Source organism: Gadus morhua, chromosome 20, assembly GCF_902167405.1.
Source record: "Gadus morhua chromosome 20, gadMor3.0, whole genome shotgun sequence".
Classification (NCBI taxonomy): Eukaryota; Metazoa; Chordata; class Actinopteri; order Gadiformes; family Gadidae; genus Gadus; species Gadus morhua.
The window spans coordinates 15,555,986-15,582,932 of NC_044067.1; the positions used below are offsets into that span (position 1 = coordinate 15,555,986).

Below are 26,947 nucleotides of genomic sequence, written 5' to 3' on the forward strand. Positions count from 1 at the left end.
TAAAATACCCATCTCACATACTGCTCTCCTTTTAAGTTCAGTGGTCCCATGCTGTTCAACTTGGCCGTGGTTCTTAGAGACATTGCCTGGCTTATATGGGGCTTAACTCGCTGGAGTCCTTCCAGCTGTTAAACTGACCTGATAGACTCAAACTAACGCAGAGCACGTTAGCTCGCTGGAGAATTCCAGGAGGCCTTACTGGCCTCACTGGTGACAAACCTGTACCAGCACATGACCAACATCAGCTTAGAGTGGCCCGATGCACAGGAACATCAAGTCAAGATCGTAGTTCATTATGAGAAGTTAGAGGATAAGGGGTTTCATTATGCTCATTCAACAACAACAAAAAAAAAAAAAAAGAAGAATTTAGACAAATCTAGTCTTTCAGCTTTGGGCAGCTGTAAACAGACGGCGATTTAGTAATAACCAATGAGGTCGATATGAATAAAATCAATCGACGATACCTCATGCGTGTCCTTTCTCTGCACTGCATAACCTGCTCCCCATACCTGTACAGGTATGAGCGTATGGTTCTCCCCCCCCCAACCACCCCTCTGCCCGCTCTCTGTGCGCGGTCCATCCCCCCGTCCGTTACCCGGCCTTCCTCACCTCTGAGGTGGAAGTACCCCAGGTGGTTGGCCACCACCTGCTCGGAGGTCTCCTGGGCACAAAGCTTGACCCCACTGGCCAGCAGGACGTCCCGCTTCCTCCTGGGCCCGGCCGGCCCCCGGCCCACGGGGGCCACCTTCGCCTCGGATATCCGGAGGACCCGAGGGTGCGTCTGGAGAGAGGTTCCCCTGCCGGGGCCCTCGTCAGGACGTCCCATGGAGGACCCTTCGAACGCTGCACCTGTGGTAGACGAGGTACAACAGTGACATGCACCACCAGTACATACAGCAAACTGACTGGTACCTGGAGCGCCAGTCAGACCCCCCTTTGTCTCCAGTGTGCCCCTAGGAGGGTAGGGTGCCATACCTGTCCTTGAGTCAAGAGCAATGACAGCAGTGAAAGTGAAGATGGCGGAGCACAGGACATATTTCCACCGTGTGGTGTCCAACATTTTTTAAATCCTTTGGTCGGTGCTTTAAATCCACAAGCTTGGGGAAGTCACTCAGCGGAGAAGTCTGCACGCTCCTGCGGCAGGTTAGCATAGTTTAGAAGGCTCCAGACGAGGTGGTGTGGGTGGGGTGGAGAGAGCAACGACACGTCCAGTATCGTTTGTGGCGATACTACGGTGGTCACTCTAAAGAAGGGGCGTGGCCTGTGGTGCTGAAAGGAACAGCTCCTGGGTCAGGTGGCAGAGCAGATGGCGTGTCGCTTTGCTCTTTAATCCTGTTTGTCTTAAGCTCTCTCAGGAGGACTGAGGTAGCCAAGAAGTTACAGGACTAAGGTGTAGGTAAACACATTGAGAAATAAGGTAATAACTACAATGGCCAAATTAAGAGATTTGTAAAAAAAAGGAATAGGGAAGAATTGTGTTTCACTTTTCCACTAGAATGTGTCAGGAAGTGGAGGCTGCAGGGGAACGCGTTTATGATTGTGGATGCAATCCTCCTCTGAGTGGGTGTTACCGCAACCACAGGGGAATACAAACTGACTTGTGTGATAACAGACGAGAGGGTATCGACGTCATATTAAAGAGAAACAGTGTTCAGGAGATATGAGGGGGGTGTGGTTTGAAACCTGTTGAATGTTGATGGGAATGTATAGATGCCTCGAATGTTCCTGCAAAATTGCCAATAGACAACCTCTGCAAGTTTACATACTCATCTCATCAGAAGACATTCAACAATACTTTTCGTATGTAAATATACACTAAGACGCTTCACACAACAGATTAGCGTGTGGGTGTGTGTGTGTGTGTGTGTGGTCGGGCGGCTTGAAGACAGTAAGCCGTGTCCGGGAAGGTGAAATCCTCCTCTCTGTGACCCTTGAACTTTCACTCTCCCTTAAGGATTGAGCTGGTTGTTTTTTGGTCTGAACATTAACTTTTGACCCCTTCCTTTCCAAGGAGCTGTTTGTTGGTCCAGGTTTTTGATTCTACAGCTGTCTCTTTGAAATTTTCATATTTAAAATTAGGGTGAATGAAGCAATAGTTCAAAGTTTTGATTCCTTCTAATCAAGTAGTGTGTAATCCTAGATCTAACAATCAACTGCAATTCTGTGCTTTTGTTATTTATTGCTTTTTAAGCAATTTTCGGAAACACCCTACAACACCTAACCCTTGTTTAATATTTGTTAATTGTTGCTAAAATATCTATTCGGCACAAGTTATTCGTTTTTTTTTTTCCACTGACCACAGAGTGTCGCTGGTTAGGGTTAGGGCCATGTGTTAGGGTTAGGACCGCGTGTTATGGTTAGGGTTAGGGTCGTGTGTTAGGGTTAGGGCCGTGCGTTATGGTTAGGGTTAGGGCTGTGTGTTAGGGTTAGGGCCGTGTGTTATGGTTAGGGTTAGGGTCGTGTGTTAGGGTTAGGGCCGTGCGTTATGGTTAGGGTTAGGGCTGTGTGTTAGGGTTAGGGCCGTGTGTTATGGTTAGGGTTAGGATCGTGTGTTAGGGTTAGGGCTGTGTTAGGGTCATGTGTAAGGGTTGGGTTAGGGTTCTGCAAACAATTAATTTTTAATTAATGATGAAAAAACGATTAACTTGTGCCAAATAGATATTTTTGTAACAATTAACAAAAATTAACAAAGGGTTAGGTAATGACTTAGTTTGCTATTTATTAAGGCACCTTATATAAAGTGTTACCGAATTTTCTTGTTTGTGTTGCATTGTGCAACTTTTTTGCATTACTGTTTTGCACAAAAAGCAGCAAGTTTGACATATGTCTTTAACAATCTTCCTTGACTAAAGTAGACTACATTACCTATACTTTGACCTTTATTTCCTCTAATGGTGGATTAACACACAGAGAGGTAACCGAGTCTCTGACCGCCGAGAGCAATCACAGGTAGGCAGACTTAAGACTCCACAAGGCTCTTTAATGACAAGAGTTCAGTGGGTAGACAATGAAAGCGGATTAAAAGTTCCCCTTGTTTGTAACAAGGGTCTATTTATATGATGTGATTAAAGCTTAACGTAAGAGCAATGCGGTGTAGTAAATCATCCCGTGTGTGTGTGTGTGTGTGTGTGTGTGTGTGTGTGTGTGTGTGTGTGTGTGTGTGTGTGTGTGGCATTCAAGGATATTGGAGATAAGACAATTGTTCTCCAATGCAGAAATATTTCCCAGATTAGGTACAAACACTTAACGTGGTCATGTAACCCTCTCAAAGAGATAACATCAGTACACCCATTTAAACACTACTTTAAATTTGTCAATATATATATATATATACGACAAAACAGCATCTCTGTCTGGTGACGCCTTCAGTCCGGAAGATGTTGTCACTATACAAAGTCTATGATGGTGATCTTAAATCTTAAAAAACATGAAGCTAAAGTCCTCACAAACACCTAAACCCAACGACTTTCTAAAACAAAGGAAAATGTAAGTTTTAGTGTAGATGTTTTAATGCTTTTTTGTATAAAAAGAAAAGGTGTAACATTATTTCACACTTGAACGCCCGGCATAAAATTACCTCAACGTTTAAGGCTAATATATAAACAAAACGTAAAAGGATAAAAAATTCTATCAAAATGGATCAGTATTAAGACAGAAATGAGGCAGCAGTGGTTCAAACAGCCATGTCTTGCATTCAGGAATTCATCTCAGACCTCAGGCTGAGCTGTCAGGTGCTGAGCAGGTGTGATGAGAGAGGGTCTGAGTAGGTCCAAATTAAAAATGTTAAAATGGTGGACATGATTTGCAAAAAAAATCAGCGTTTGAAAATAATTTGAAATCAACGTGAACATCTTTTGACACCAAGAGAGGGCCGGTCCCTAGCTCATTGCCCACGCAAGACCATAAAACAAGGCATGAGAACGACAATTAAACTCTGACCGTCTCAAACCCAATTAAAATATCCTCTACCAAAATATACTTACATGAATTACTTCAAGAGTGGGTACTTTTAACTTTTCTTTGTGCACACCGTTATAAAAGCTCAGATTTGAGTGCACTTGCGAGGTGGTCCCATGATACATTCCATAAACCTATTGGAAAGTGAATACTGTTCAGATCACGCTGAAATCGTCTGTTTGCTCAGTATGAGCAGCTTTGGCAGTAGCTCCAGGACGGGGGTCCTGCGATGTGAGGTCTGCTATGTGGCCCCCGCAGGGCCCAGCTGCGGCTGCTGCTGCCGCCGGTAGAGAGACAGCACCAGGTCCCGGATCTCGTCTCGTTTCCTGCGGACCTGCTGCCGTGGAAACCAGCGCTCCAGGCGCAGCGGGAGGTCAAAGTGCAGCACAGGGTCCTAGACCGAGGACAGCAGGACAATAACACAATGAGGGAGGAGTCAGGATGACACTTCCTACACACATCCATGTCCTCACATCATGCGTTTTAGACAAGAATAGGCTTGAAGGGCGGGATAGGTCTGGATGACCAAACTATCGTAGCGGTTTCTCCCGGCTTCACTAAAACGTCGGTTTACGATATAATTTGGCATAGTTAATGCTTTGAATCGAGAGTGCCCCTGACACAGATGTAAACGATGGCAAAACGGCACACATGTCTTTGATAATCAATGTGCGTCAGTCAGTACGAGAATCCTGAATCGCCATTCAAGAACTTCACACAATGTCTTATCAAACAAAACAAAGTGCAGTGTTGCTGTTGTAGACATTCGTGGCAGGCACATTCACGCAAAGTCAGGCAGAATCAGCCCTACAAAGTGATTTTGATGAATTATGTCGGAAACTGATGTTTAAATGATGGCATTTCCCGTTAAAGCGGTTCCTTTACCTTCAGAAAGCTCTCCACGTACTGCAGGAGGTAGAGGCCGCAGTCGCTGCAGTTGTCCTGCAGGGGGACGCGGCAGTGGGCCCCCTTCATCTGCTCAGCGCTGAAGTCCCTCGTCGAGCCCCGCCGGACCTCCCACTCCGCCTGCAGGTACCTGGGGGCCCACGCGGATCAGTATACACACATACACACACACACACACACACAGCATATGTGCTCTTTCAGGCCCACGTGTGGAAAGGGTTTATACTCACTCCCTCATGAGTTTGAAGATGCGCTCGTGGAGGGAGAGCTTGAGGGAGTCCATGATGAGGATGCAGGGCCTGGAGGGGAGACACAACCACTCACACCATCAGCAAGCCTTTTGAGATTGAGTCACTAAAACACACGTCGACGCTGGAGCTTCACGTTTCAGTAGGAATACAGTCCAACGGTTGTTCACATTAAGGACAAACTTCTTGGTCCATAAGGGTTTTGGGAAAATTGGGTCACATCTCTGCTGAGGACGAGCGGATTGAGAGCAAAGAGTGATCCTCCCGCTGTCTAAGTATACACTATTTAGAAAGGTATAGCATTTCAACGCTGCCCTGCTGTGTCCTTGGTGCTGCCCAGCGACGGGGAGGTTGATATATATATATATATATACGTGCACAGTGGAAGACGGCCATGTATGGCGTGTGGCAGTGGTCATATTAAGTTTCCCCCCAAACCGGAGAGCCAACATCTGCTCGGAGAGTTAGAGATGTCTATACGAGTGGCCTCAAATTACCAGACCGCCCTGGAGTTTGTCGAAAAAAAGTAATTTGGTCTGGAATTTTCTCAAGGTTGGAATGGGGGGCGGGGGGGGAGTCCAGACGATTTAAATCCAGACAATAATAATAAGCAGTACTGGTAAAAAATATATATATATGAATCCTTGCCTACGCCCAAGAAATCCAATGTGACCAATTATGGCTTAAAAAAGATGGAGAGGAGGGTGGGGGGAGGTACTGTTTTGACTACTGAATATTTAATTGTTCCAAATGATGATAAATGATACGCCATTTAAAAAATATCAAGACCAATGTAATTCTTGTGTTTCTTTCGTTTGTGCAGCGACTTCATTTTCTGTACAGAGACAGAACCCAGTATCACCTTTTAAAAAGGGATCCGAGCTGCTGTCCTGCCGTTTAGTTGTCTGTGTGACCAACCCCACAGTGACGATTTATGTTGAGTGTGCGTGTGCGTGTGTGCGTGTGTGTGTGTGTGTGTGTGTTCGAAGGCTCGAGACCGACAATAATTTGTTAGGAAGAATACCAATTGATAACTGATAGTTGATAACTTCATCAGAAATGTAAATGACAATCACAACATGAAATGACTTCGGTGCGTATCGAGCTCAAGTTGTGCACCGTTACAGAAATATATATATGGAGTATGGCATCAGAATTTCAGCTTTATTGGCCAGGTTTGCGTAAACAAACAAGAATTTTGACTTCGGTCAACCCTTTGCTCTCAATGCACAGCATTGGCGTCGGATTCAACTGGAGCTGGATCGCAGCCTGAGGTATTAAATATAACAAACTGAAGGTGGTGTAATATTTCATTAACAGAGGTTGTTTGACAAATTCTGTGTTGGGGGAAGCTCTTCTGCAAAAGTGTGCATATGCACACCGTTTTTGCACCCTTTTAACAAAAATATTGTATGCACTGCAGTGTGTCACTTGGCATCTACTTGATTCAAACTAGATCCTCAACATAAACGCACACATTTGGTTGATTAACTTGCCCGTTTTACAGTTTATTCCTACCCTCAAGCATTGAGGGATTTACAATCAACCCCTAAAACGTTGAAGGTTTATAGGCGAAAATTTTATACGTATAATTTCAAAAGGGACATTGCATCGAGAGGTCCTCAGCGGAGAGCCGTAAAAGAAAATTACAGCCGTCATAAGCCTAGTGGGAAGCACTCGAGACTTTTCAAAGCTTTTCAAACCGAAACCGCAACAAAACGAACCAAAGGTAAAGTTAGGCAGGAGTGTGGGGGGAGGGCGATAAGTCTTCTGTGGGCACCACCGGGCACATGAGGGTCCTGGTTGAATACAAACGCTAACTCTAGCGGGGTGGTCCTCTAGGAAATAAAGGAGAGAGAACTACTTCGCCATCCTGTTGGTCTGAGCGTGTAGCCATGCACTCACCTTTTGCACACAGTGTCCCTCTGACAGGTCGCCTCTGTGCAATTCTGCCAAACGGAGGGAGGGAAAAAGGAAATTCAAAATGAGGACCACAATGAGGATCTGTTGTATGAGAGGTAAGGGGGGGCAAATGGCCAGGGGAAGTATTGGAGAAGGGGGCATCTACCGGGGGACCGGGTTGGCTGTTTTCTGTGGCCTCCTCTCCAACTTTTTCTGAAACGCAACACATCGATAATCAATTAAGAGTAGGAGCAGCCAACACCAGCGTTCAAAGCAGTCATCCAGCCTCTTTCTCGCCCCGTTACATAATCAACCATACCCGTCGGCCCTTCTGCTTTTACGGTTAGCGGCGACGAAGGCTCTACCAGGATGGGGCCATCCGACTCCGGCGGGCCCGAGGCCGCCTCCTGAACCGGGGGGCTGGAGGGCCCGCTTTCCCCCGGCGTGGGCTCCCAGCCGGCCTCTGTCCGGCGCTCAAACGACGGCTCCTCCAGACCAGGGAAGCAGATGACCACCAGGTACCAATGAGCCCTGCAGGAGAGACGTAGAGCGAGAGAACCGCTCACGGTGAGGATCTTCTCAAGGGGTCACCAGGGCTTGTGGACATTACCCGAGGTGAACCCAGTTGATGCTGATGGTTGAATGGAGTATGGATTAAGGAGCCTCATTCTAAGTCCATTCTGTCACCATGATAAAGATCAGCTAAACCAGGCCCTCAAAGCATACACTCCTTACAGCTAACATCGCTTTAAGGTTGTGCTTTGAAGAGTGTGTGTGTTGTAATACCAAAGCAATGACCAACACACACACACACACACACACACACACACACACACACACACACACACACACACACACACACACACACACACACACACACACACACACACACACACACACACACACACACACACACACGTCTGCGTTTGTGAGTGAATATGTGTCTGTGTGCACATTCACTCAATGCAACGGTTGCTTTTGCTCAATTGTTCGACCTGAAGACCACCAGCTGAAGTCAAGTCGAACATTAGTCTGGTCTAATGTAGCATGTGGTTATCGGAAAGACAAACTACCACCCCCACCCACCCACCCACCCTGCATCCCACACACACACACGCACACAAATACTCACTCCTGATTGACGGGCACAAACAGGAAGTCCTTCTGGAAGATGTCCACGTGGCGCGTCCATGTCTTGACCCGCTGGTGGCGCCGCAGGCTCTGGCTGACGGTGGTGCCAGTGCCGTCCTCGCTGGCGTTGTCGCGCCGCGTCAGCTGCTTGTAGAAGAAGCTGCTGAAGACGTGCGAGCGCTCCACCACCGCCGCGGGGGCCTGGTCCAGGAGGAACCTGGTGAGGAGACACACACCACGTCAGCCTTAGACACACACGTCAACACACACAACGTCGACCCGGGACACACAATAACCCAAGGAACACACCACGTCAGCCCTGGACACACACCAACCCTAGACCAATACCAACCCTAGACACACACACAACGTCAGCCATAGACACACACAACGTCAGCCATAGACACACACCACGGCAACCCCTGTGCATCCACGGAGCATTCAGTTGTGGCAGGGCTCCTAACACACTTCTGTTCCTATATAGCGTTGTCCTCCTACGACTAAAAACACCAAGACATTCAGGGAGACTCAGAGACGTGGGTGGTGATGGCTGGATCTGGAAGTATATATTTGAAAAATAATACATTTGAATATTTATTTAACTCCGTTTGGGATCGGCATTTATTCATGTGCAGAGCCCAGATCTCACTTGAGGTAGAAGTCGATGATGACGTCGTTGAGGTACTGTCCGCTGTCAAGGCACTGAAGATCCTCCATCGTCACAGTGATGCCTCCTTTCAATGGCGGCGGAGGGAACTGGATGAGCCTGAGGAAGAAATATTATTATTATTACAAATAGGACGAGTTCTCAGAGCTCCAGCGAGGCAGGGCTCTACCCCCTCCTCGGTGGGCCTGAGCGAGCTGCTCGATGAGGGGGAATGACCACGTGCCTGCGTGCCAGCCCCTGGTGCTTGAACTTGGTCCAGCTGGCATCTGGCGTGGCCCGGGTCACCGTGTAGGACTCCCCGGCTCGGCGGTGACACAGGGTGTACTCTCGCTCGGCGGGCTCGGGTACGGGAGCGGGGGTCGGCTGTGAGGGGACATTGTGTCAGGGAGGGTGTCCACAAAAACACGCACACGCGATGCCTTCGGTGTGGAGAGAGAGAAAGACGCAGAAGAAAAAGGAAGGAGAAGCACTACTCACCTCGGCGGGGCACGCCTTCTCGTCGCTCGGCGCGGAGCTCTCTAGCGCCGGGGTCGCCTCGTCGTCTATCACGGTGCTGGGCTCCGACGGTAGGCCGGTGTCGGGGTCGCACACCTGGATGTGCAGGTCAAACAGTCCCGCCGGCTCCGGGGGCGACGCGGGGGGATCCGGCGCGAGCTCCGGACTGTCCTTGGCCCCCAGCAAGCTCAGCAGCTGGGGGTCCAGCCCGATCCTCCTGATGAACTCCAGAGAGTCGTCCAGAGACATCTCCGGCGACTGGAAGTCGTCCAGCTCGCTCAGGATGTCCACGGGCCGGTCGGTGTGCAGCTCGGACAGGTTGCTCAGGGAGGCCAGATCCAGGGCCGAGCGCAGCACGGCCGACTCCACGCCTTCCATCCTGGTCCGCAGGCTCAGCAGCAGGAAGGGGCTCACCTGACCTGTGGAAATACAAAAACGCCGGCGTAGGAACGTTCAGGGCTACCCTCCCGAAAACACGTTTCTACACGGGCCGTTGGCTTGTGACATGTGCTCATAGAAAGGTGCTTGTGTTCACTCATTCACTGCATGCACGTTCTTTTCTCCGTTTTGTACTTGTCTGTACTTGTGTGTAACGTCTTTTGTTTGGCAGTCTCACCCAGGCTGTCCGTGCGCTGTTGGCCTGACATCTTGAGGAGAAGCGTCTGTGTGGCGACGGCCTGGGGGTAGGAGACCAGGAGCAGGAGGAACATGGGGGGCTCGAGGTGCTCGCTCTGGTACCGCAGCCCGCGGGCCTGCAACTCGCTCTGCTCCCACAAGCTGTAGCTCCGCAGCTCCTTAAACTCCACCGCAAATAGCACCGGCAGCTTGCTACTGGAGTCTAGGAGCGACGGGAGCATGTGTTAGCATTAGTCTTTATCCTCGGATATGCAGAAGACATACTGCTGCTGCTACAGCATAAACATTGCAAAGCCCTAAATTATACAATTCCTCGCCATCTGTACAACAAGGATCCATGGTAAAAAACTTAATGCAGGTCAAAGTAAATGAGGATTTACTGTGATTTAATGTAAGGATTTAATTGGAAGAGACGTTCACAACAATCGGGCTAATCTGATTACCCAGTGCAACTTTGTTTTCTTTGGATGTTTTGATGGATTGTGTTTTGGGGGATATTTAATATACCTGGGTTTAAAGAGCACATGACAAAAACCCTTTGTATAATCTGTTTAAGGTATAAATAGCCTCTCTGAAACCCATTCAGTTCAGTGGGTCAAGGCTGAATGTTTAGGACTGACATCAGAAAACAAGCATGTTTTTGCATATTGTTAGAGGAGAGGTCAAAGGGCATAGACTAAGCTCTTTACTGGACCTCCCTCAGGGGATATTTCAGGAAGTCCAAGGGGAGTTGGTCTAATCCGCCAGCACAGATACACTCACACTGGTCGAGGTATACTACAGACTGCTGGATGACATAAGGAGAAGAAGTTGGGGAAGGTGGATAGAGAGCTTAACATAGCCATGACCGCCATACCAGAATCACTCACTCACTCCGCTCTACATAAAAATGTAACATTAATTTGACCTGCTCGATTCTGAGGTCAACCAATAACAGAACCACTTTGCCTGTGTTGAACGAGGTCGACAAGTCTGTAAATGACCATGAACCAACAGAGTATAAAAGGGGAAACACAAAATACAGGCAGATTCACGAATACACGTTGACGTGACAGTTGTAGCTAGTTAGACCCAAGGCTCTTCTTTACCGGTGTTAATGGTAAGCTATGCAAGGCAGAATGCTTTCTGAAAACATCCTATTATCTACAACCTTTTACGGAAAGACAATGAATGACTGGAAGAAATAAAAAGGTCTCTGGTCAGATGAATGTATGAAGATGTGAATGCACATCATTACCTTTTAACGGTATGAGGAGTCGTCTGCCCTGAATCTGTACAGGCAGAGAGAACTATGCATTAGTTACAGCTCTCTAATGTTAAAAACCCAACAAACACACCCAAGTACATGTGAATAGGGCCGGAAGTTACCATGATGTTCCCGTTAGCAAGCCCCTTGTAGCATCCAGAGTGCAGGGCATAGAAGGAGAGGGTCGTGCACGAGTAATCCTGACTGGAAATACTGGACACTATAAAAGCCTTCAATTCATCATCTGGGAAATTGTCCTCCACCACCTGCAGGAACCACACACACACACACACACACACACACACACACACACACACACACACACACACACACACACACACACACACACACACACACACACACACACACACACACACACACACACACACACACACACACACACACACCATGTTATCATCATGCTAAGCAGCGTAGCTTTGGCCCCAATAGCCCTTCAAATCACCTCCCCCTGCACCCTCCCCCACAAATGTGATTCATGATGGGAATAACTCCTCAATAAAGAGACTTTATCTTCAAAATGATTTATGTTATGTTTAATAATGAAACCCCAAGGGCACTCCATCACCTCCACCCACCTTTGTGTTGGTGTCTTCTCCCTGAGCGACCGCCGTTTTCTTTGGAGCCTTTTTCAGAGACCCCGTCGCTCCCACACAAACCTTGAGCTGGCTGACAGGACTACAGCGGGGGTCCGGCTCGCCTGCCTCGCTCTCATCGCTGGACAGCACAACTGAGACAAGCACAACGACAAGGCAAAAGAGTTACAAGTTTGTCAACACACACACACACACACACACACACACACACACACACACACACACACACACACACAGGTAGAACTCCCAGGTTCAGAAAGCCTTGGGGTTTGAGTAGGTCATTGTAATGATCTTAGCAACACAAACAAGATGTGCAGCTAACGAGTGATTCCCGGCCAGCCCGGGGCTTTTACTTTGTCAAACCGCTGGATTCTTGCAGGTATGAAGACACACTGACGTGACAGGTCTAATGACATTAGAAGGCAGGCAAAGGAAAGTAGCAATCCCCAAAGAACCACATGAGCTCAAAACAGGAAGCACGACAGCTGTTAGGCTAGAGTTAGAGTGCTGTTATAGTCATGAGGCAGTTGGATGCATGTGCACACAGCAAAACAAAGCCTGGCTTGCACCATCACCCACACACACAGAGCACGTTCGCCATGACAGATAGGTGGACAGAAGTGTTTTCCACTGAACATGAGTGAACTATCTGGCTCTCTACTCACTGGGATCAGAGGCGCCGCTGTCGTCCTTGTTCAGTCCAGGGGATGCGGTCGACTTCCCGGCCCCCGATGGAGAAACGCTCGGCCTCACGCACTCTCTCCCAGACAACGCCCGTCTGTCCAGGGTGATTCGCACCGGCCCGCGGGCCGGGCTCTCTGATTGGCTGGGATGGCTTCTGCCCCGGATGAGGAACGGCCGTTTGTTTTGGGGTTCTCCGTCTGCCTTTCCATCGCCGGGGTGCCGGAAAAAGCTCCGTGGGAGGTCGCTGGCGGCCGCGGGCGCTCCGTTGCGGTGCCCGCCCGGCGCGTGGCTCTGCCTCTTCAGCTGAAGGCGAGATGTACTTCATGAATCCAACACGGGGAATTTGGGTTGTCACAGCGAGGAGTTACATATTTCAGACGACAGAGGCAACTGAGATGCATTCAAGTGCAGGACGGATGTGGAGAGTGAACGCAAGAGACGGCCCTCTTTTGTATACACATCCTTCGTTTAGAAACGTATACCCAACAAGATGTCCACTCTGCTTCGGTCTACGTTGCGGTCGCTTCCTCCTCGCGCCGAGCGATTGAGATGAACACATTGAAACGAAACACACATTTAAACAACCATGCAACGCATTTGCTTAACACCCACTAGGATCTGTCGCCCGTTCGATTCCGGGTTCGTCCATCTGCCTCGAGGAAGGCCTCCCCGACTGCCGGTCCAGGGGTTGACGTACGGCCCCCCGCCGGGGACGCAGTGGGGGGCCCACGCGGTTATAAGGGCTGTGGAGACATAATGACACCGCAAAGCTCATTAGAGTGGAAGAACAGAACAAAGGAGGGGCCGGGGGGGGTCACAGAGTATGAAGAAAACCTGTAAATGTAACTGCTTTTTGTTGTTGTTTTTTACAGCGCTGTAACATTTTGTGACAGTGCGTACTTAGCCTGGGAGTAGGTCCAACCAAATTACTTTTTTGGGGAAAGGTGAAATTGTCTGGGGAGCAGGCAGCATGGGAATTTGGAAGGGAATGGATTAGTCTTTGATGCCATCTCACTGCCACTGCCACTGCCACTGTGTGTGTGTGTGTGTGTGTGTGTGTGTGTGTGTGTGTGTGTGTGTGTGTGTGTGTGTGTGTGTGTGTGTGTGTGTGTGTGTGTGTGTGTGTGTGTGTGTGTGTGTGTGTGTGTGTGTGATGCACCCACCTCTTCCTTCTGGATATCTGCCGTCTGGTCTTATCGGGGGCTCCCTGACTCCTGTTGCCTCTCTCCTCTGGCTGGCCTTCTCCTGTGGCCTCCTTCCCAGCACAGATGGAACACATATTGTATTGTTAGATCCCATCACGGTGAGAAGATCCTTAATGCCGAAAACCCAGCACAATGGGCAGTCTGGCACAGACACACTTAACAGATTTGTTATAGACTTATATTTAATGAGAGAAAGCCCAAGTTAAAGAAAGACACCCCCAAACTGTTGTGAACAAGAGTTGTGAAATTGGGGACGTTGTGAAACACTAATGAGTGGTATTAACCCCCGCCGCCGATGAAATTATCGAGATTTGTTCCTGGAAATAGATTTACAACAGCCAACAACAACTCTCGAGGCCAGACCACAGCGGACGATAAGCCCCGATTCCTCGCACAGCTATGAATACCTGCAGGGCAGTGAAACGTTCTGCTCCTTCAAAGCTATTTTCAGCTCGTCGGTCTGAAATACTATCTCATATCACCGTGACAGTTGAAGAATTACCAAGCCAAAGATTGTAAGCCAAACATCGGAAAAAGCCAACAATTCTTTCTTTGAGATCAGAAAAGTTGTCAAGAGTGTTGTGATGAGTGGCTGAAATATTATGTTTCAACTGCATGTAGTGTTATTGAAGGACATAACAGGACAGAAATCGGAGAAAAACAAACCGAATTATGCCCTGAATATGGCCCTTATGGACTGTTCCATAACAATAACATTCAGCTGAAATAGCCACAGCCGCCCAGTGTGCTGTGTACCTAACCACCTCTCTCTCTCGAGTCATTACTCTGCCACCACATATGTGGTGCTCATAGCCCCTCAATAGCTGGGTATCCCCCTTTACCCGGGATTACCCCACTATTGAGGGACTGTGAGTACCACAAAGGGGATATAAAACCTGGGGGGGGGGGGTTACTACCTGGGGGTGATGTGGTGGTCGGGGACCCTTGGAGAGGCCCCGACCCGCGTCTTCAAATTGGAGGCCGGGGACTGAGGAGCGAGGGCTCTCCTCTTTCCCTTCTCCACCTCCTCCGACCTCGACCCCCTGCGACCCGAGGAGGGCGGTGTCTGGCCGTTGGTATTCGGCGACGTCTGCGTGCCGTTCGCCGTGAGCTGGCTGCACCTCCGCCTTCCCAGGAAGGCCCGGCCCGCCTCCGTCCGCAGCACGTCTCTGAGGATCAGGCAGGGGCTCTTGCTGCAGGACGGAATGGGAGGAAGAGAGCCACACTCAAAGCCTCGTCGTTGTTATGTCACTCGTATGCAGTTGGTTGTACTTACATTAAAACCTCCATTTACCGGCAGCTCAGTAACTAGTGACACTGGGACCAAGACGCGACGGATGAAGCATGGCCGAGAAGTGTGTGTGTGAGAGAGAGAGAGAGAGAGAGAGAGAGAGAGAGAGAGAGAGAGAGAGAGAGAGAGAGAGAGAGAGAGAGAGAGAGAGAGAGAGAGAGAGAGAGAGAGAGAGAGAGAGAGAGAGAGAGAGAGAGAGAGAGAGAGAGAGAGAGAGAGAGAGAGAGAGAGAGAGAGAGAGGGAGAGAGAGAGAGAGAGAGAGAGAGACAGAGAGTGTGTGGAGACATGATAAGCTTGGTCTCGGGCGCTTATGAACATCCTTTATCGTAAAGCAGGGACACATACATTAGAAATTAACTGGTCATGCAAAGTTCAGATAAGAAGAAAACTTTTTTGGGGGAGGTTGTGGCTATTCCGGCCGCTGATAACACTTAGGGGTAAAAGCAAGAGGTTTGTATTTTTTACTTGAAACTTTAAACAATGTGAATGCAACCATTTTGACCTTTCCAAATGTTTGAGAATTAAAAGGGTTTTAAATTTAGACAAATATTGCGCCACATTCTTGAAAGTACATCAAGACTTCTGTTGTCCGTTCCAAAAAACTGTTGACCATTAACCTCCTCAGTACTAGGCTTTTTGACATCGGTATAAAGATCTTGTCGATGTCTCTCTTCTCTTTCTCCTAATAAGAATAGTTCAGTGGAGGAATGAATAAATTAATTGTGAACTTTGACCGAAAGCCTCTGTAACTCACCATTGATTAAGTGGTGAAGGAAGACCGCTTTGCTTCTTAAATTGGACCCTGGGTGAGACCTCTGACATTGATAGGGAGTCACACCGCGGCGAATGCCATATTCGTTGGAAATAATGTTATTCGAATCGGGACGTTAGTTTATCTTACAATTTTTTGTGGATGCAGCACTCGTTACGTAACGCACAGATCTTGGCAGTTGTTCTTTGTTTCTGTGGCCTTGCTAGTGTTAAAGAGACACCAATCGTGACTAAACCAAAGTCGTTTCGCAAAGCTCTCTGTGGCCGCAGGCGCATCGCTCATAGTTTGTGATCCATCAAATCAAAACACCACGGGCGCGACTCAGCACTATGGAGTGTAATGAGTAATGTCTCACTCTTTCCTACGTATTCTTTCTGCTCCACGATATTTTCTCTCTGGTAAGGTAAGCCTGGATTCTGGTAATGATGTGAAAGCATGTCAAATCAAATAAAATGCCATATTATATTAATAGTAGATATTGTAACGTACTTTACTCAAGGGCATGTTTTGGCGATTTTCAGAATTGGCTCAATAAAAGTCACAGGACCAATCATAGAAAGAAAGGGGTATTGTTTTAGGTTGAATGTGAAATCATAGCTTGACTTGTGCCAAAGTTATGGAACTATGCAGCTGTTCTATCATATATGCATATTATACAAAAAAAAATTGCACTATTTAACTTTATCAAAATATAAAAATAAATAAAGTTGAAAAAGATAAAGTTGTTATAAAACAAATATTCTAAAAGCCAAAAAAGATATTGGGCCCTGTTCACTTTTTGCAATGCAAAACTTAAGAATGTCTTGGTTTGCTATAGATCCTTTTACAATCTACTGCATAATATAATGAATACTAAGAGCTAGTACCCCATCTTGTGAAGGTTTGGGAAACTACAATTGGTGTGGACATGAAACCACAGATTTAATCTTAACCTAAAACTCAAGCGGAAATCAAGGGGAAAGATCTTAAAGTAATCTATGCTACTTTGAGATTATATTTTATATGACATGAAAAAATCCAAGGGCTCCATGTTGCATCCTACCTGGCTAATCCCAATCGGACAATAATCCTCTGGTTGTGTTCAAACAGCGTGGTCCCCTTTTTGTGTTGAGTGTCAGGGTATCTGACCTTGTATTCCACGACGTTGGTACCATTTATCTGTCAGTGGGAGAGGCAAGGAAATGTAAGGTAAGGTATCACCAGGGCTCCACCTCCAGAGCAGCACTGTGGTGCGATACAGCATGTTGTGGTGTGTTCACCACTTACATGGCCCGATAACTTCACACGCTCTGGAGAGCTCCGTGACTTGGGGAGCTTGAGCGGATTCCCCATCTATGGAGCAACAGAGCTAACCGTCACCCTGCTTGACTGGACTTACTCTTGCTTCTATTTGACCATGTGATGAACTTTTTCAATGTAATGCTGTTATCATCATGCTAAGCAGCGTAGCTTTGGCCCCGATAGCCCTTCACCTCCCCCTGCACCCTCCCCCACAAATGTGATTCATGATGGGGATAACTCCTCAATAAAGAGAGGAGTTAGTCTACCACCACTTGCAAATACCAAAAAAGTGCATACAATATGTTCTTTTATAGACTTAGCAGGGCCAAAATATGAGAATTTCAACAGGAGATTTACAAAATAATAAGGCATTGACATAAATTACTATATACTTTTAAATGCAATATAAAATTTACAACTTGTAACATTCATGCGTAGCTTATTGCGATGAAGGTATAATATAAGGCAATTTATCAAAACAACATAGCTTTTCATCATGAGAAGACCATAGTATAAATGCGATGACCAAGGGTATTATTGATGCCGAGCTCTACAACACCTTAAAGAAGTGATTAAAGAAGTGTTTAACATACCGAGGTGTCCTTGTCAACCGTCAGAGATATAGTTAAGGCTTTTCTGTGCTCCATCATGCTCCGGGGATGGGAAGACAATGCCAGAGAACGCTGCAAGAGACCAACGATCAACCCAATTGAATTTTCATTCCATGTAGTTCATCAGAGTATCACATTTGAATTCCTCAAAACAAAACTGATATCAAAACATGGTATTCCCCATGTTTTAAATTCACCCAATTACGGCTTAAACTGATTCAGATGGTCAAATTCAATTGAATATTTTAATATCAATAATTGATCTACAGGTCCTGTGGGTCAACGTATATTCAATTGGAAAGCACCTGCCGAAGGTAGAAGCATAACCAAATACCGATATTAACAGAAAGGTTTTAAACAGAAATACTACTGTAAGCTCTCTGAACAGTGAACTATAATATAATAAAGCCAGCAACATGTTGCAAATATAGATGTATTACATAAATGACCATTGGTCCTAGTCCACTTACTGTTTATATTTACTTAGATTATCTCATTTGATTAATCTGTACATGATCTAAACAAATGGTTAATGTTTCCATTTCTTGTCCATTTGTAATACAAGAAAGTGGTTTCCTCTTTGTCTCAGGAGATACTTCCTTTTCTCACTTGACAACATTCAACTGCATATAGGCATGGAAAGCCCTTTGAGACTTGATTGAGAATAGATTGTGTGGTGGCTTTACAAATCACCGTCCCTTAACTCATACCATCTGGAACATAGATGACAAGATTAAGTTTATTGCAAGTTTTCAATGAATAATCAAGTTGCCACATCACTCTTTCATAATACAATAAAGTACTTCACTTGGTGTAATGTCCGCACACATTTTGGGTCAGTTATGTTAATAATATTAACACATACTATATTTTCCATCTCTACACACGAATGTCAAACAGATCGAGATGGTGGATGAGTTGTTATGGTATTTATATGCGGTAATAAGCGATTACATTTGTAATATATGTAATTGAGCGTCCTTTATGAAAAGGCTATGCAGCAGCAATGTATTCGTAGATGCCTGATACGCTTAGCTTCCTGGAATTCCGTGAAGGAATAACCACTGATTACGAAGCGATCAAAGCCTTGATATCAACATAACACTTTACACTATGGCGGTCGCAGAACATGTCCTTTGTGTTTTGCAAAAACAGTGAAGTGCACCCATATTATCAGTGGATTAGCTGTAGCCAAACACATAGCTCCATCCTTTCCAAAGCTACCATTAGAGGAGCTCAAAGCTTACCCAATAGCCGTGCAATGTTTTAAATTACAGAAGAGCTCCAATTAATGTTTAGAACAGCGTAGAGGTGTCTGATAATAGCTTCCAGCAGATTCATCCAATCATAATAAAGGCACGCTTATCGTCGTGTCGGTATTATATCGTTCATGCCTTTCCTGTTTTAATTCAACATCCGGTGAACTCCGGAAACTGACGTTCTTTGTGGACGTACAAAGTCCAAGCACAGCAAGGAATAATGTTGCTGTCATTTCAAACTCTCCTTGCTTGAATGTGAATGTTTCTTTTGTTGTTTGTTTGTCAATAGCTGTGTTACAGGTTTGAAAGCTTTTTGTCAAACAATTATATTCTCAATTTCCGTCACAATTAATTACACAACCAAAAATATACCACACTATATTTTCTGTTTTCATTTTTATTTTTGGTATTTTAGGTCACCTGTGTTGATTAAATAAATCTGCAGCAAAAACATCCGGCTTGCCCAGCCCCTCGTGGGAGGGGTTGACGAGGAGGCCATCAAACACTGGTGCAGGCAAGACAGTAAACAACTCGTACTGACTGGTCATGGCTCACATTATTGATACTTGATAGACTGCATCTTGCGTTTTGGAAAATTACAATGTTTACGTTTTAAATGTTATTTAGTCAGATGTTTAATGTCAGGAGCCAAGCTTTTGCACTGCGTTCCCTGAAGATATCCTGGGGTCCGGTTCTTCAGGGCCATCAAGCTCAGAGGCTGCAAGTGCTGCCTGTGAGTTGCCCTTGGACCCATGTCCTTCAGCTAGGGAGAGAAACCAAATACAATTTAAGTTGAGAAAGATAATTAAGTACAGTGTGACTTAATAAGATCAATTTAAAACATGACAATCATATATACAACTAGTCTTTTATAGGTTGGGTTTAATTATGCTCGCTTGCCAGAAGGAAGTCATATGATCCAGCTCTCTACCTTCAGCACTACATGGTGTAAAGATGGGTTTCTCCGATTGCTCTCCCGTAGCAATGGATTCCCGGATCTTCCTGACCGCGTAGACGCTGGCTGTGAAAGGAGATACATATCAAATAACTGCATTTCATAAACTGCAAAATCATCTAATCTATCGAACGATACCATAAACCTACCTTTGATTATAAGTCAAACCATCGTTGATTTGTTATTGTCGACACTATTACTATGGTACCGTATACGTCTGTAGTCGTACCTTTAGGTTTTGTAACTACACAGCACATTCCCCTTCAAACGCATCACGCGCACAAGCTATTATCAAATTCACGGGGAGGAGTTTAACGATAATCACCCTTCTGATTGGCTATGCAAGGATGTTCACAACATTCTAACTAGATGTTATAACCATGTTAGATTTGCTCATACCGCTGTTAAGGGGCGTTGTTCTTTTTTTTTAAAGAATACAAAAAAGTAGGCCCTCCTGGCTGCCCTTCAAAATGCACGACGGTCGCTGCAACACACATGCGTCCCTCCGAAATTTATCCCATGGAGCAGTTCACTCACCGTGTGCCGTGTATTTTCCTAGGCCACCCCCAACAACTGCTACTTTGTAACCGTTTCTACTTCCGTTTCCTAGGCTACTATCAACAACTGCTAGTTTGTAACCGTTTCTACTTCCAGGCGCGGATTGATATGCAAACTTTCACACAATGATTGGGCGTTATGTATACGCTCATTATACAAGTTAGGAACCAATCAGATCGCTGGATTTAAGCCACCCTTTGTATAATTATTTTTATGCACATCAGACCAGACAACAAATATAAGCAATGGTGGCTATTGGTATGTTTGTAATAATTTATTACTTTCGCCATTTACACATAATTTTTCCTTGTCCAATTTACACCGAGTTCAATAATGTTGACTTATTGGGGAACTTCAACATGTATTGTTAGATCTATAATTCTTTTCACATGAACAACACACCAGTGCCTTACAGTTATACATTTCAATATATACACAAGATTTAATTTAACTTAAAATAGCTTCGTACAGCATAACAAGCACAAAATAACAAACACATTCGTACAATCCAAATCATACTTTCAGAATACTATAATAGTAATCAGGGTTTTTTAACCCAATAACAGCAGACACCAGGTAAAGGTAAACATGACTAGTGAATTGTGTTAGGAATGATGTTAGCAGCTGGACTGAATGATGAAACTACAAAAGACGACGGCTCACTGTCTGAATGACTACAAGCAAGGCAGTAGCTTCATGCACCAGCTGCAGGAATACAGATAAATTCTTCAACCCATAAAACTTGGAATCTTAGATCTAATGAATGCTAAATCAAGGCCAATTAATCAAGAGCTTCATCAAGGGACTGTCCCTTTGGATGAGATCCCGGCATTGGCCAACAGTCAATGCCAGTTCCTCTGCTCTTTTCCTTCCAACAATTAAGAGAGATGTTTCTAGCTCTGCTTTGTATTAGTTAATAAACCATAATAGCAAGTAACCAGTACGAGTGGCTCCCACCCCATCCCCAATAATCAACCCTGCACAGTTCACACAAAATAAATGAAAACACTAAACACAAACAACAGATCTTCACAAGAGGGATCTAAATGGACGGCTGGGGTGGGGATATTTCTGGACTCAGTCCATCCGGATCTTCTGATTGGTCATGCGGTAGATGATGCTGTCGTAGCCGGGGTCCATGTTCCACATGACATAGGAGGTGGCGATAACAGCCAGCGCCAGGGCGATCATCAGCCACAGCACGATGTTGAACACCACGGCGTAGTTGAGGTTATATTTGTAGGCCAGGTTGAACGGGCTGTCTGGGTTACCCTAAACAATCACAAATAAATACAGAAAATGTTTAAGGAGAACCGAGAATAATGTGAAAGAACCATCGGATACTTCCATCCCAAAAATATATATCGGTACAAGTGCATTCTTATTTAAGTGAACATGAACAAATCAAAAATAATTAAACTTACAATCTGCTTGGACTCCAAAATGGAGCGAGACTTCCTGGTCAAGGGAGCCTCAAACCTTTTCACAGTGACAACCTCCACCACAGCGCTGTTACCATAGAGACCGTAGACGTCCTCTGCAAACTGCAAAAGAAAACTAATTAGAATTCCAATGTATAAGAATGGGAATAAACCGATTCCCATTCATGGCACCGCTGCGGTGCGATGCCAACCCCGTAGGCAGTATTCCCAGACCTATGCCAACTCATAGGGATGGGCAAAATGATTATTTTCCGGGAACTATGTCATTCATGGTAGGGCCCGACCGATTCATCGGCCTGCCGATTTAATCGGCCGATTATAGCCTTTTTGAAAATAATCGGCATCGGCCAAAAGGACGCAGATTACAACTTATTTATTTTTTATTTATTTTTTTAAATGTTATTGCGCTTAGTATCCTGCAGATTGCGCTCCTACTCGCCTTGCTAACTAACAACTTTAGCTGGAGTAAAAAAGAGGAGATTGAATTTTACCGTACAACATGAAAGCACGCTCGCTCAGGCAGCTGCGCGCTCACCTCACCAATGTACACAAGACGCGTTGTTTGAGCATATTGTGCCTGTTTTTCTTGAGGTCCCAGGCCATGTTAATTTGTTATACTGTAGACTCTAACGGTGAGACCATACTGCTCAGCACGCACGTGTTAGTCACTGCTCACGAGCGCAGCACATTGGGAGTTAGTTATTTATTTTACATTACACTCATTTTTGACTGTAAATGTATTCTAAAACACTCAAAGGTTCTGCATTCAATTCACATATTCGTCAAAAGTGTTTAAAGTATATTTAAGGTATCAAAAACTACGTTTTATATGCTTTTTTTGTATTTCTTTTTTTTTTTTTTTTTTTTTTTTTTTTTTTTTTTAAATCGGCCGATTAAATCGTAATCGTAATTTTTCTCTGAAAATAATCGGCATCGGCACTCAAAAATCAATATCGGTCGGGCCCTAATTCATGGTTTTATATTTCTTTTACTTTACATTTAATTCTTCATTATTCAGGCATTACAGAACTGTCATGGTCATAAATAAAAAATGTGAACTGCAGTTTAATATCTTTGTTTGTTCTTGAATTGAAGAAGAATGGAGGATAGACTCCTGGGATTGGGAAATGCGTTTATCCAATAAACAGATGGAGGTCAAGTCTATTTTCGGAAATGTAGGGGGATATATGAGTGGCCCCACGTCGAATGTTATGACCCAAGATAAGTCAGACGGAGAAAGCGCGCAAATTCGACGGTGCCACCTTGTCATTTGTTTACCCAGGTGCCATGGCAACACCATTGCTTACTTGAATCTTTGAGAACGTTGCAGACTCAATCGACATAAAGTCGCGGGGAGACGAAGCTCTGTTCGTTTGTATATTTTATTTACGTGACCATATTTTTGTTTTATGTTAAAAAAAAAGAATCAAAGAACCAGTTCTTCTTGTTTTGGGGAACCAGTTCTTGTCGTTCACGTTCGGGATTCGTTCGTTGTGAACGAATCGGTCGCGACCGACTCATCCCTACCAACTCATTCACTCCTACTTTCCAGTCCATAAAAAGCCACAAAAGCCTATCCGAGTGAAGAAGGGTTCTACAGCTGGCTTAGAGCTGGGTAATATTGACATATTTATTATTGCGATAATGTTGGGGAACTTTACAAAATATCACAATATGCTTCTGATTTCAAAACACCATTCGAGACAGTCTAAGATAGTCAAAACGTAAAAGTTGGATATGGATTTTTGCAGTATTGTATCAAAGTAAAACTAGTTTTTCTTTGTCATTATTGCTTCAAATATCATATTCAATCCTTCTAAGGGCATATCTTCTAAATTCCTTTATACAATAAAAATGGGAATCACGATAAGTCTAACATGAAATTTCCTGACAATACAATATCATTCAAAGACGACCAAGGATGATATTGACCCACTGCCCAGCCCTAAGCGGACCCACCTTGATAAGGACGGAGGCCAGGATGGCAGTGGCGTCCCGATACTGCTGGGAGTCGGCTCCGTAGCGGCGGATCAGTTCCTCCAGGCCGGAAAGCTCCAGCGAGTACAGGTCGGGGGAATGGTCCTTGGCCAGGTGCCTGTGCCTCTGCAGCTGCAGACAGAGACGCAGGTATTAAGCCTATAGCACAATCTCTATGTTTTGTATCATTTCCTCTAAATAGCATGAAATGGTTTTTAACAGAGCAAAAATGTAGTGGGGCTATTTTTTTGGCTTGCTCTGTGTAAGACTTATGCCTATTATGGTAGCGAATATCACACACACACACACACACACACACACACACAGACACGCATGCACACGCACACACACACGCGCACACACACACACCTTACCAGAGCAGTGATGTCATGCAGCACTTGGACCTCGGACAGGAAGAGCAGATCAGCCTGTACAAAAAATTAACCATGCATAGTTGTCATGGAAATGGCCAATCGCCAAATTGAGCAGCTTTGCCAACTTTGTCTAAAGGTAAAAGAAAACTGTAAGGAACCAATTACACCTTACAGCAAACTTTGCTATGAGGGCTACACATGAGGATAATACCTATAATGTACCCGGGTGTGCTCACCAATTGTTACAACTTAATTTCACATGGATATTACGATCGGCATCAAGGGCCTGGAATATATAAACGAGGGGTTACATTGTCAAGCAAATAAGTCACTTAGTCTGTCGCCTGGGGGCCAAACGCATAAATAATGAACCTCTGCGTTGCGGCTGAGGGAGTTGAGTGGCAGGGAGGCGAGCACGGAGCCGTCCTGGGACAAGCGTGCACGGATCTGCTGCAGGGTGACTGGCAGCTCCTCGAACACAGCGTTCGCCTTGCCGAGCATGTACAGCCTCTGGAGCGCGGAGGGGGCGGGAATAACATTACAGACATTAGCCGATCAATTCAAACCTTCGGCGTCAGTGTGTAGTTGGTGTCGCTCGGTGGACTCACCTCCTCGCTGGGTGCCAGCTGCAGAACCACCGGGGTGTCCTCGGCGAACAGGGAGTGGACCGTCTCGGCGACGCTATCCAGAGTAAAGGGCACCGGCTGTGGGAGTTCGACGACAGCCATTAAGGCAGAAGATCCACAGCGTTCCGACCTCGCAACATAATGTGTGTGTGTTGGGGAAGAGCAGCAGTGTTGCATATGTGTACAGTGTTACAGTTCAGATTCGACATCAATGCGTGACTCACGTTCTCCAAGGGATAGGAGGCCACGCTCTGAGGCAGGGCCAGGCTGTCGGCCCCCCTCACCACCACCAGCACGTTAGCCCTGGGTCTCTGGAACAACGGACCAGCCTTCAGGCCTGGCCAAGACAGATCCTGTTACAAGGAACAAACAAATCAGTTGAAGCCATTTGATTTCCAGGGGTCAACTTCCACGTACAATTATCTCCTTGAATTATCTTGTCAAATAAATTTTCTGTTCTGAATATGGGAACGTAAAGTCGTACCTCCTTGACAGAGAAACCCATGGTTAGGGCCACCAGGTCTGGGATCTTCTCGCCAGAGATTGGCCAGTCTCCTTTCTGGAAGGACACATAATCCGGAGACTGCAGGATGGTTAGGCTATCCCCGTTGACGCCTGGAAAGGAAAGGTGAAGGTGAAAAACTGATATTTTCACTTGCATTCGGTTTAGGTGTAGCAAAACTCTCAGCTTCATCCAGTTTCTGCTAACTACTAAAGAAATCAGATTATTAGGACAATATTTATCATTGGCTGAAGGAGAGAACCACAGGCTATTCGAGCCCTGTGGCCAGACATCTGTCTCCAAATTATACAATATATCTCTAAATGACATTCAAAGGGTCACTAGTTCTTATGATCACAACGGAGTTATCGTAAGACCATGAATAAGACGTCCTTATGAGCCATTCAGAGACGCTCACGACTACAGTCCCGTGATCCCCGTAAAGAGGAACCAGTGTGTCACATGACACACACAGCACTAATCTATCATACCGATGGTTACATAAATGCTTCGCTGGACAAAATACACTATTTACATTACAACCACTGAGTTTAAATGTTTATTCAGCATTCAAGCTAACGAATTGATAAGAGCCAACGTTGAGTTCAATTCATTCTCCATGGTCATCGTCGGACCGTATCGAGCAGGTTAGCAGATGGTAAAACTGGCCGATCAGTATCAGTATTAGAACATAATCACACACGACTAAGCAAACATATCATTTTGGATTAAGCATTAAGAGTCTTAATCGGACGATGTATTTTTATTTATTGGCTAAAGCAAGCCAGCGACAGTCCACTGCCATTCACACATATGCTAGTCAATCGCAATAGACCCCCACTAAGATATACAGGACAGAAAATACAACATAGTGACATGTAACGCATACGTGTCTTGATCAATATATTTACCAGCAATTATAACGAAGAGAGAGACCAACACAGCGGCAGATACAGCCTTCATCCTTGGAAACCTTCCGAGCGACATCTTTCCTCTTCCGACGATAATCAGCTGACCTGACGTCATCTGCGCCGCAAGGCGTCATGGGAGTATGCTCTTGCAAAGCGCCGATTTTGTTAATTTCTCTGAATACCGCTCGACATATACAGGACAACATAAAAAGGACAATATAAAGTCAAAATACTGCATGAAAAGTAAATATCAAATCCGTTTAAGTGTCTTAAATATGTCTGGCTAGAGTGGAACTCTTCTGTAGACTCCGATGGGAATCTATCATGTAAATTTAAAATTGCAGTATTTTAGACAAACCACAAAACCAACGCAAATAATTTAAAATGTGTGTAAATATGTTTGTAAATCCAATTCTAGCCCGGTACCATCTACTATAATGGAAGACTATGTAGGGTAGGCCTAACCCATGCTGTGTGTGTGTGTGTGTGTGTGTGTGTGTGTGTGTGTGTGTGTGTGTGTGTGTGTGTGTGTGTGTGTGTGTGTGTGTGTGTGTGTGTGTGTGTGTGTGTGTGTGTGTGTGTGTGTGTGTGTGTGTGTGTGTGTGTGTGTGTGTGTGTGTGTGTGTGTGCGTGTGTGTGTGTGTGAGCGCAAGAGGGAGACGGACCATTTTTTTTAGAGGCTCATAGGGCTGTGTA

At 45.6% G+C, this 26,947-nt stretch overlaps 3 protein-coding genes across 9 annotated transcripts in view; all 3 read right to left on the reverse strand.

Annotated features, from left to right (window-relative positions):
- The window catches only part of impg2a (interphotoreceptor matrix proteoglycan 2a), a 21,661-nt gene extending 20,410 nt beyond the window's left edge, over nucleotides 1-1,251 (reverse strand). For all 3 annotated transcript variants that reach the window (XM_030344219.1, XM_030344220.1, XM_030344218.1), the window contains exons 1-2: nucleotides 976-1,251; nucleotides 610-849 (exon numbers count right to left, since the gene is read on the reverse strand). In XM_030344219.1, coding sequence (XP_030200079.1) covers nucleotides 610-849; nucleotides 976-1,060 — 325 coding nt within the window. In that variant the 5' untranslated portion in view covers nucleotides 1,061-1,251. The remainder of the gene's footprint in view (nucleotides 1-609; nucleotides 850-975) is intronic.
- Nucleotides 1,252-3,487: 2,236 nt separating this feature from the next.
- LOC115532902 (sentrin-specific protease 7) lies at nucleotides 3,488-20,376 on the reverse strand. 5 transcript variants are annotated; one of them, XM_030342932.1, is made up of 25 exons: nucleotides 20,011-20,376; nucleotides 19,838-19,927; nucleotides 18,895-19,669; nucleotides 18,118-18,360; nucleotides 17,630-17,719; nucleotides 17,022-17,087; nucleotides 16,798-16,913; nucleotides 14,609-14,884; nucleotides 13,650-13,741; nucleotides 13,099-13,229; nucleotides 12,468-12,789; nucleotides 11,785-11,936; nucleotides 11,311-11,454; nucleotides 11,180-11,213; nucleotides 9,923-10,144; nucleotides 9,289-9,725; nucleotides 9,035-9,174; nucleotides 8,794-8,910; nucleotides 8,146-8,361; nucleotides 7,333-7,544; nucleotides 7,180-7,226; nucleotides 7,017-7,060; nucleotides 5,094-5,162; nucleotides 4,843-4,993; nucleotides 3,488-4,351 (listed from the first exon to the last, which is right to left on the reverse strand). In XM_030342932.1, the coding sequence occupies exons 5-25, from the start codon at nucleotides 17,684-17,686 to the stop codon at nucleotides 4,199-4,201; spliced, it is 3,198 nt and encodes a 1,065-aa protein (XP_030198792.1). In that variant the 5' UTR covers nucleotides 17,687-17,719; nucleotides 18,118-18,360; nucleotides 18,895-19,669; nucleotides 19,838-19,927; nucleotides 20,011-20,376; the 3' UTR covers nucleotides 3,488-4,198. The 5 variants fall into 5 exon arrangements, with proteins under 5 accessions (XP_030198792.1, XP_030198794.1, XP_030198791.1 ...); XM_030342934.1 differs by lacking the exon at nucleotides 17,022-17,087 and having other exon boundaries at nucleotides 20,011-20,375; XM_030342931.1 differs by lacking the exon at nucleotides 18,118-18,360 and having other exon boundaries at nucleotides 20,011-20,374.
- Nucleotides 20,377-20,672: 296 nt separating this feature from the next.
- Nucleotides 20,673-26,382, reverse strand: atp6ap2 (ATPase H+ transporting accessory protein 2). The gene is made up of 9 exons (XM_030342936.1): nucleotides 26,252-26,382; nucleotides 25,323-25,453; nucleotides 25,063-25,191; nucleotides 24,821-24,916; nucleotides 24,585-24,722; nucleotides 24,213-24,266; nucleotides 23,821-23,970; nucleotides 21,844-21,963; nucleotides 20,673-21,691 (listed from the first exon to the last, which is right to left on the reverse strand). Exons 1-9 carry the CDS (start codon nucleotides 26,364-26,366, stop codon nucleotides 21,497-21,499), a joined length of 1,128 nt encoding a protein of 375 aa, XP_030198796.1. The 5' UTR covers nucleotides 26,367-26,382; the 3' UTR covers nucleotides 20,673-21,496.
- Between the last annotated feature and the right edge of the window lie 565 nt (nucleotides 26,383-26,947).

Excerpts from the sequence above, each read along its gene's own strand:
- LOC115532902 (XM_030342932.1), bottom strand. The coding sequence starts at position 17,686 with ATGATGGAGCACAGAAAAGCCTTAACTATATCTCTGACGGTTGACAAG. Across the intron at positions 12,790-13,098 it reads CGAACGGGCGACAGATCCTA|CTGAAGAGGCAGAGCCACGC; the intron begins GTGGGTGTTAAG and ends TCTCGCCTTCAG. Across the intron at positions 11,214-11,310 it reads TTGCTAACGGGAACATCATG|ATTCAGGGCAGACGACTCCT; the intron begins GTAACTTCCGGC and ends CTGCCTGTACAG.
- atp6ap2 (XM_030342936.1), bottom strand. The coding sequence starts at position 26,366 with ATGACGTCAGGTCAGCTGATTATCGTCGGAAGAGGAAAGATGTCGCTC. Across the intron at positions 25,192-25,322 it reads TGGGTTTCTCTGTCAAGGAG|GATCTGTCTTGGCCAGGCCT; the intron begins GTACGACTTTAC and ends TCCTTGTAACAG. Across the intron at positions 24,723-24,820 it reads AGCTGGCACCCAGCGAGGAG|AGGCTGTACATGCTCGGCAA; the intron begins GTGAGTCCACCG and ends TCCGCGCTCCAG.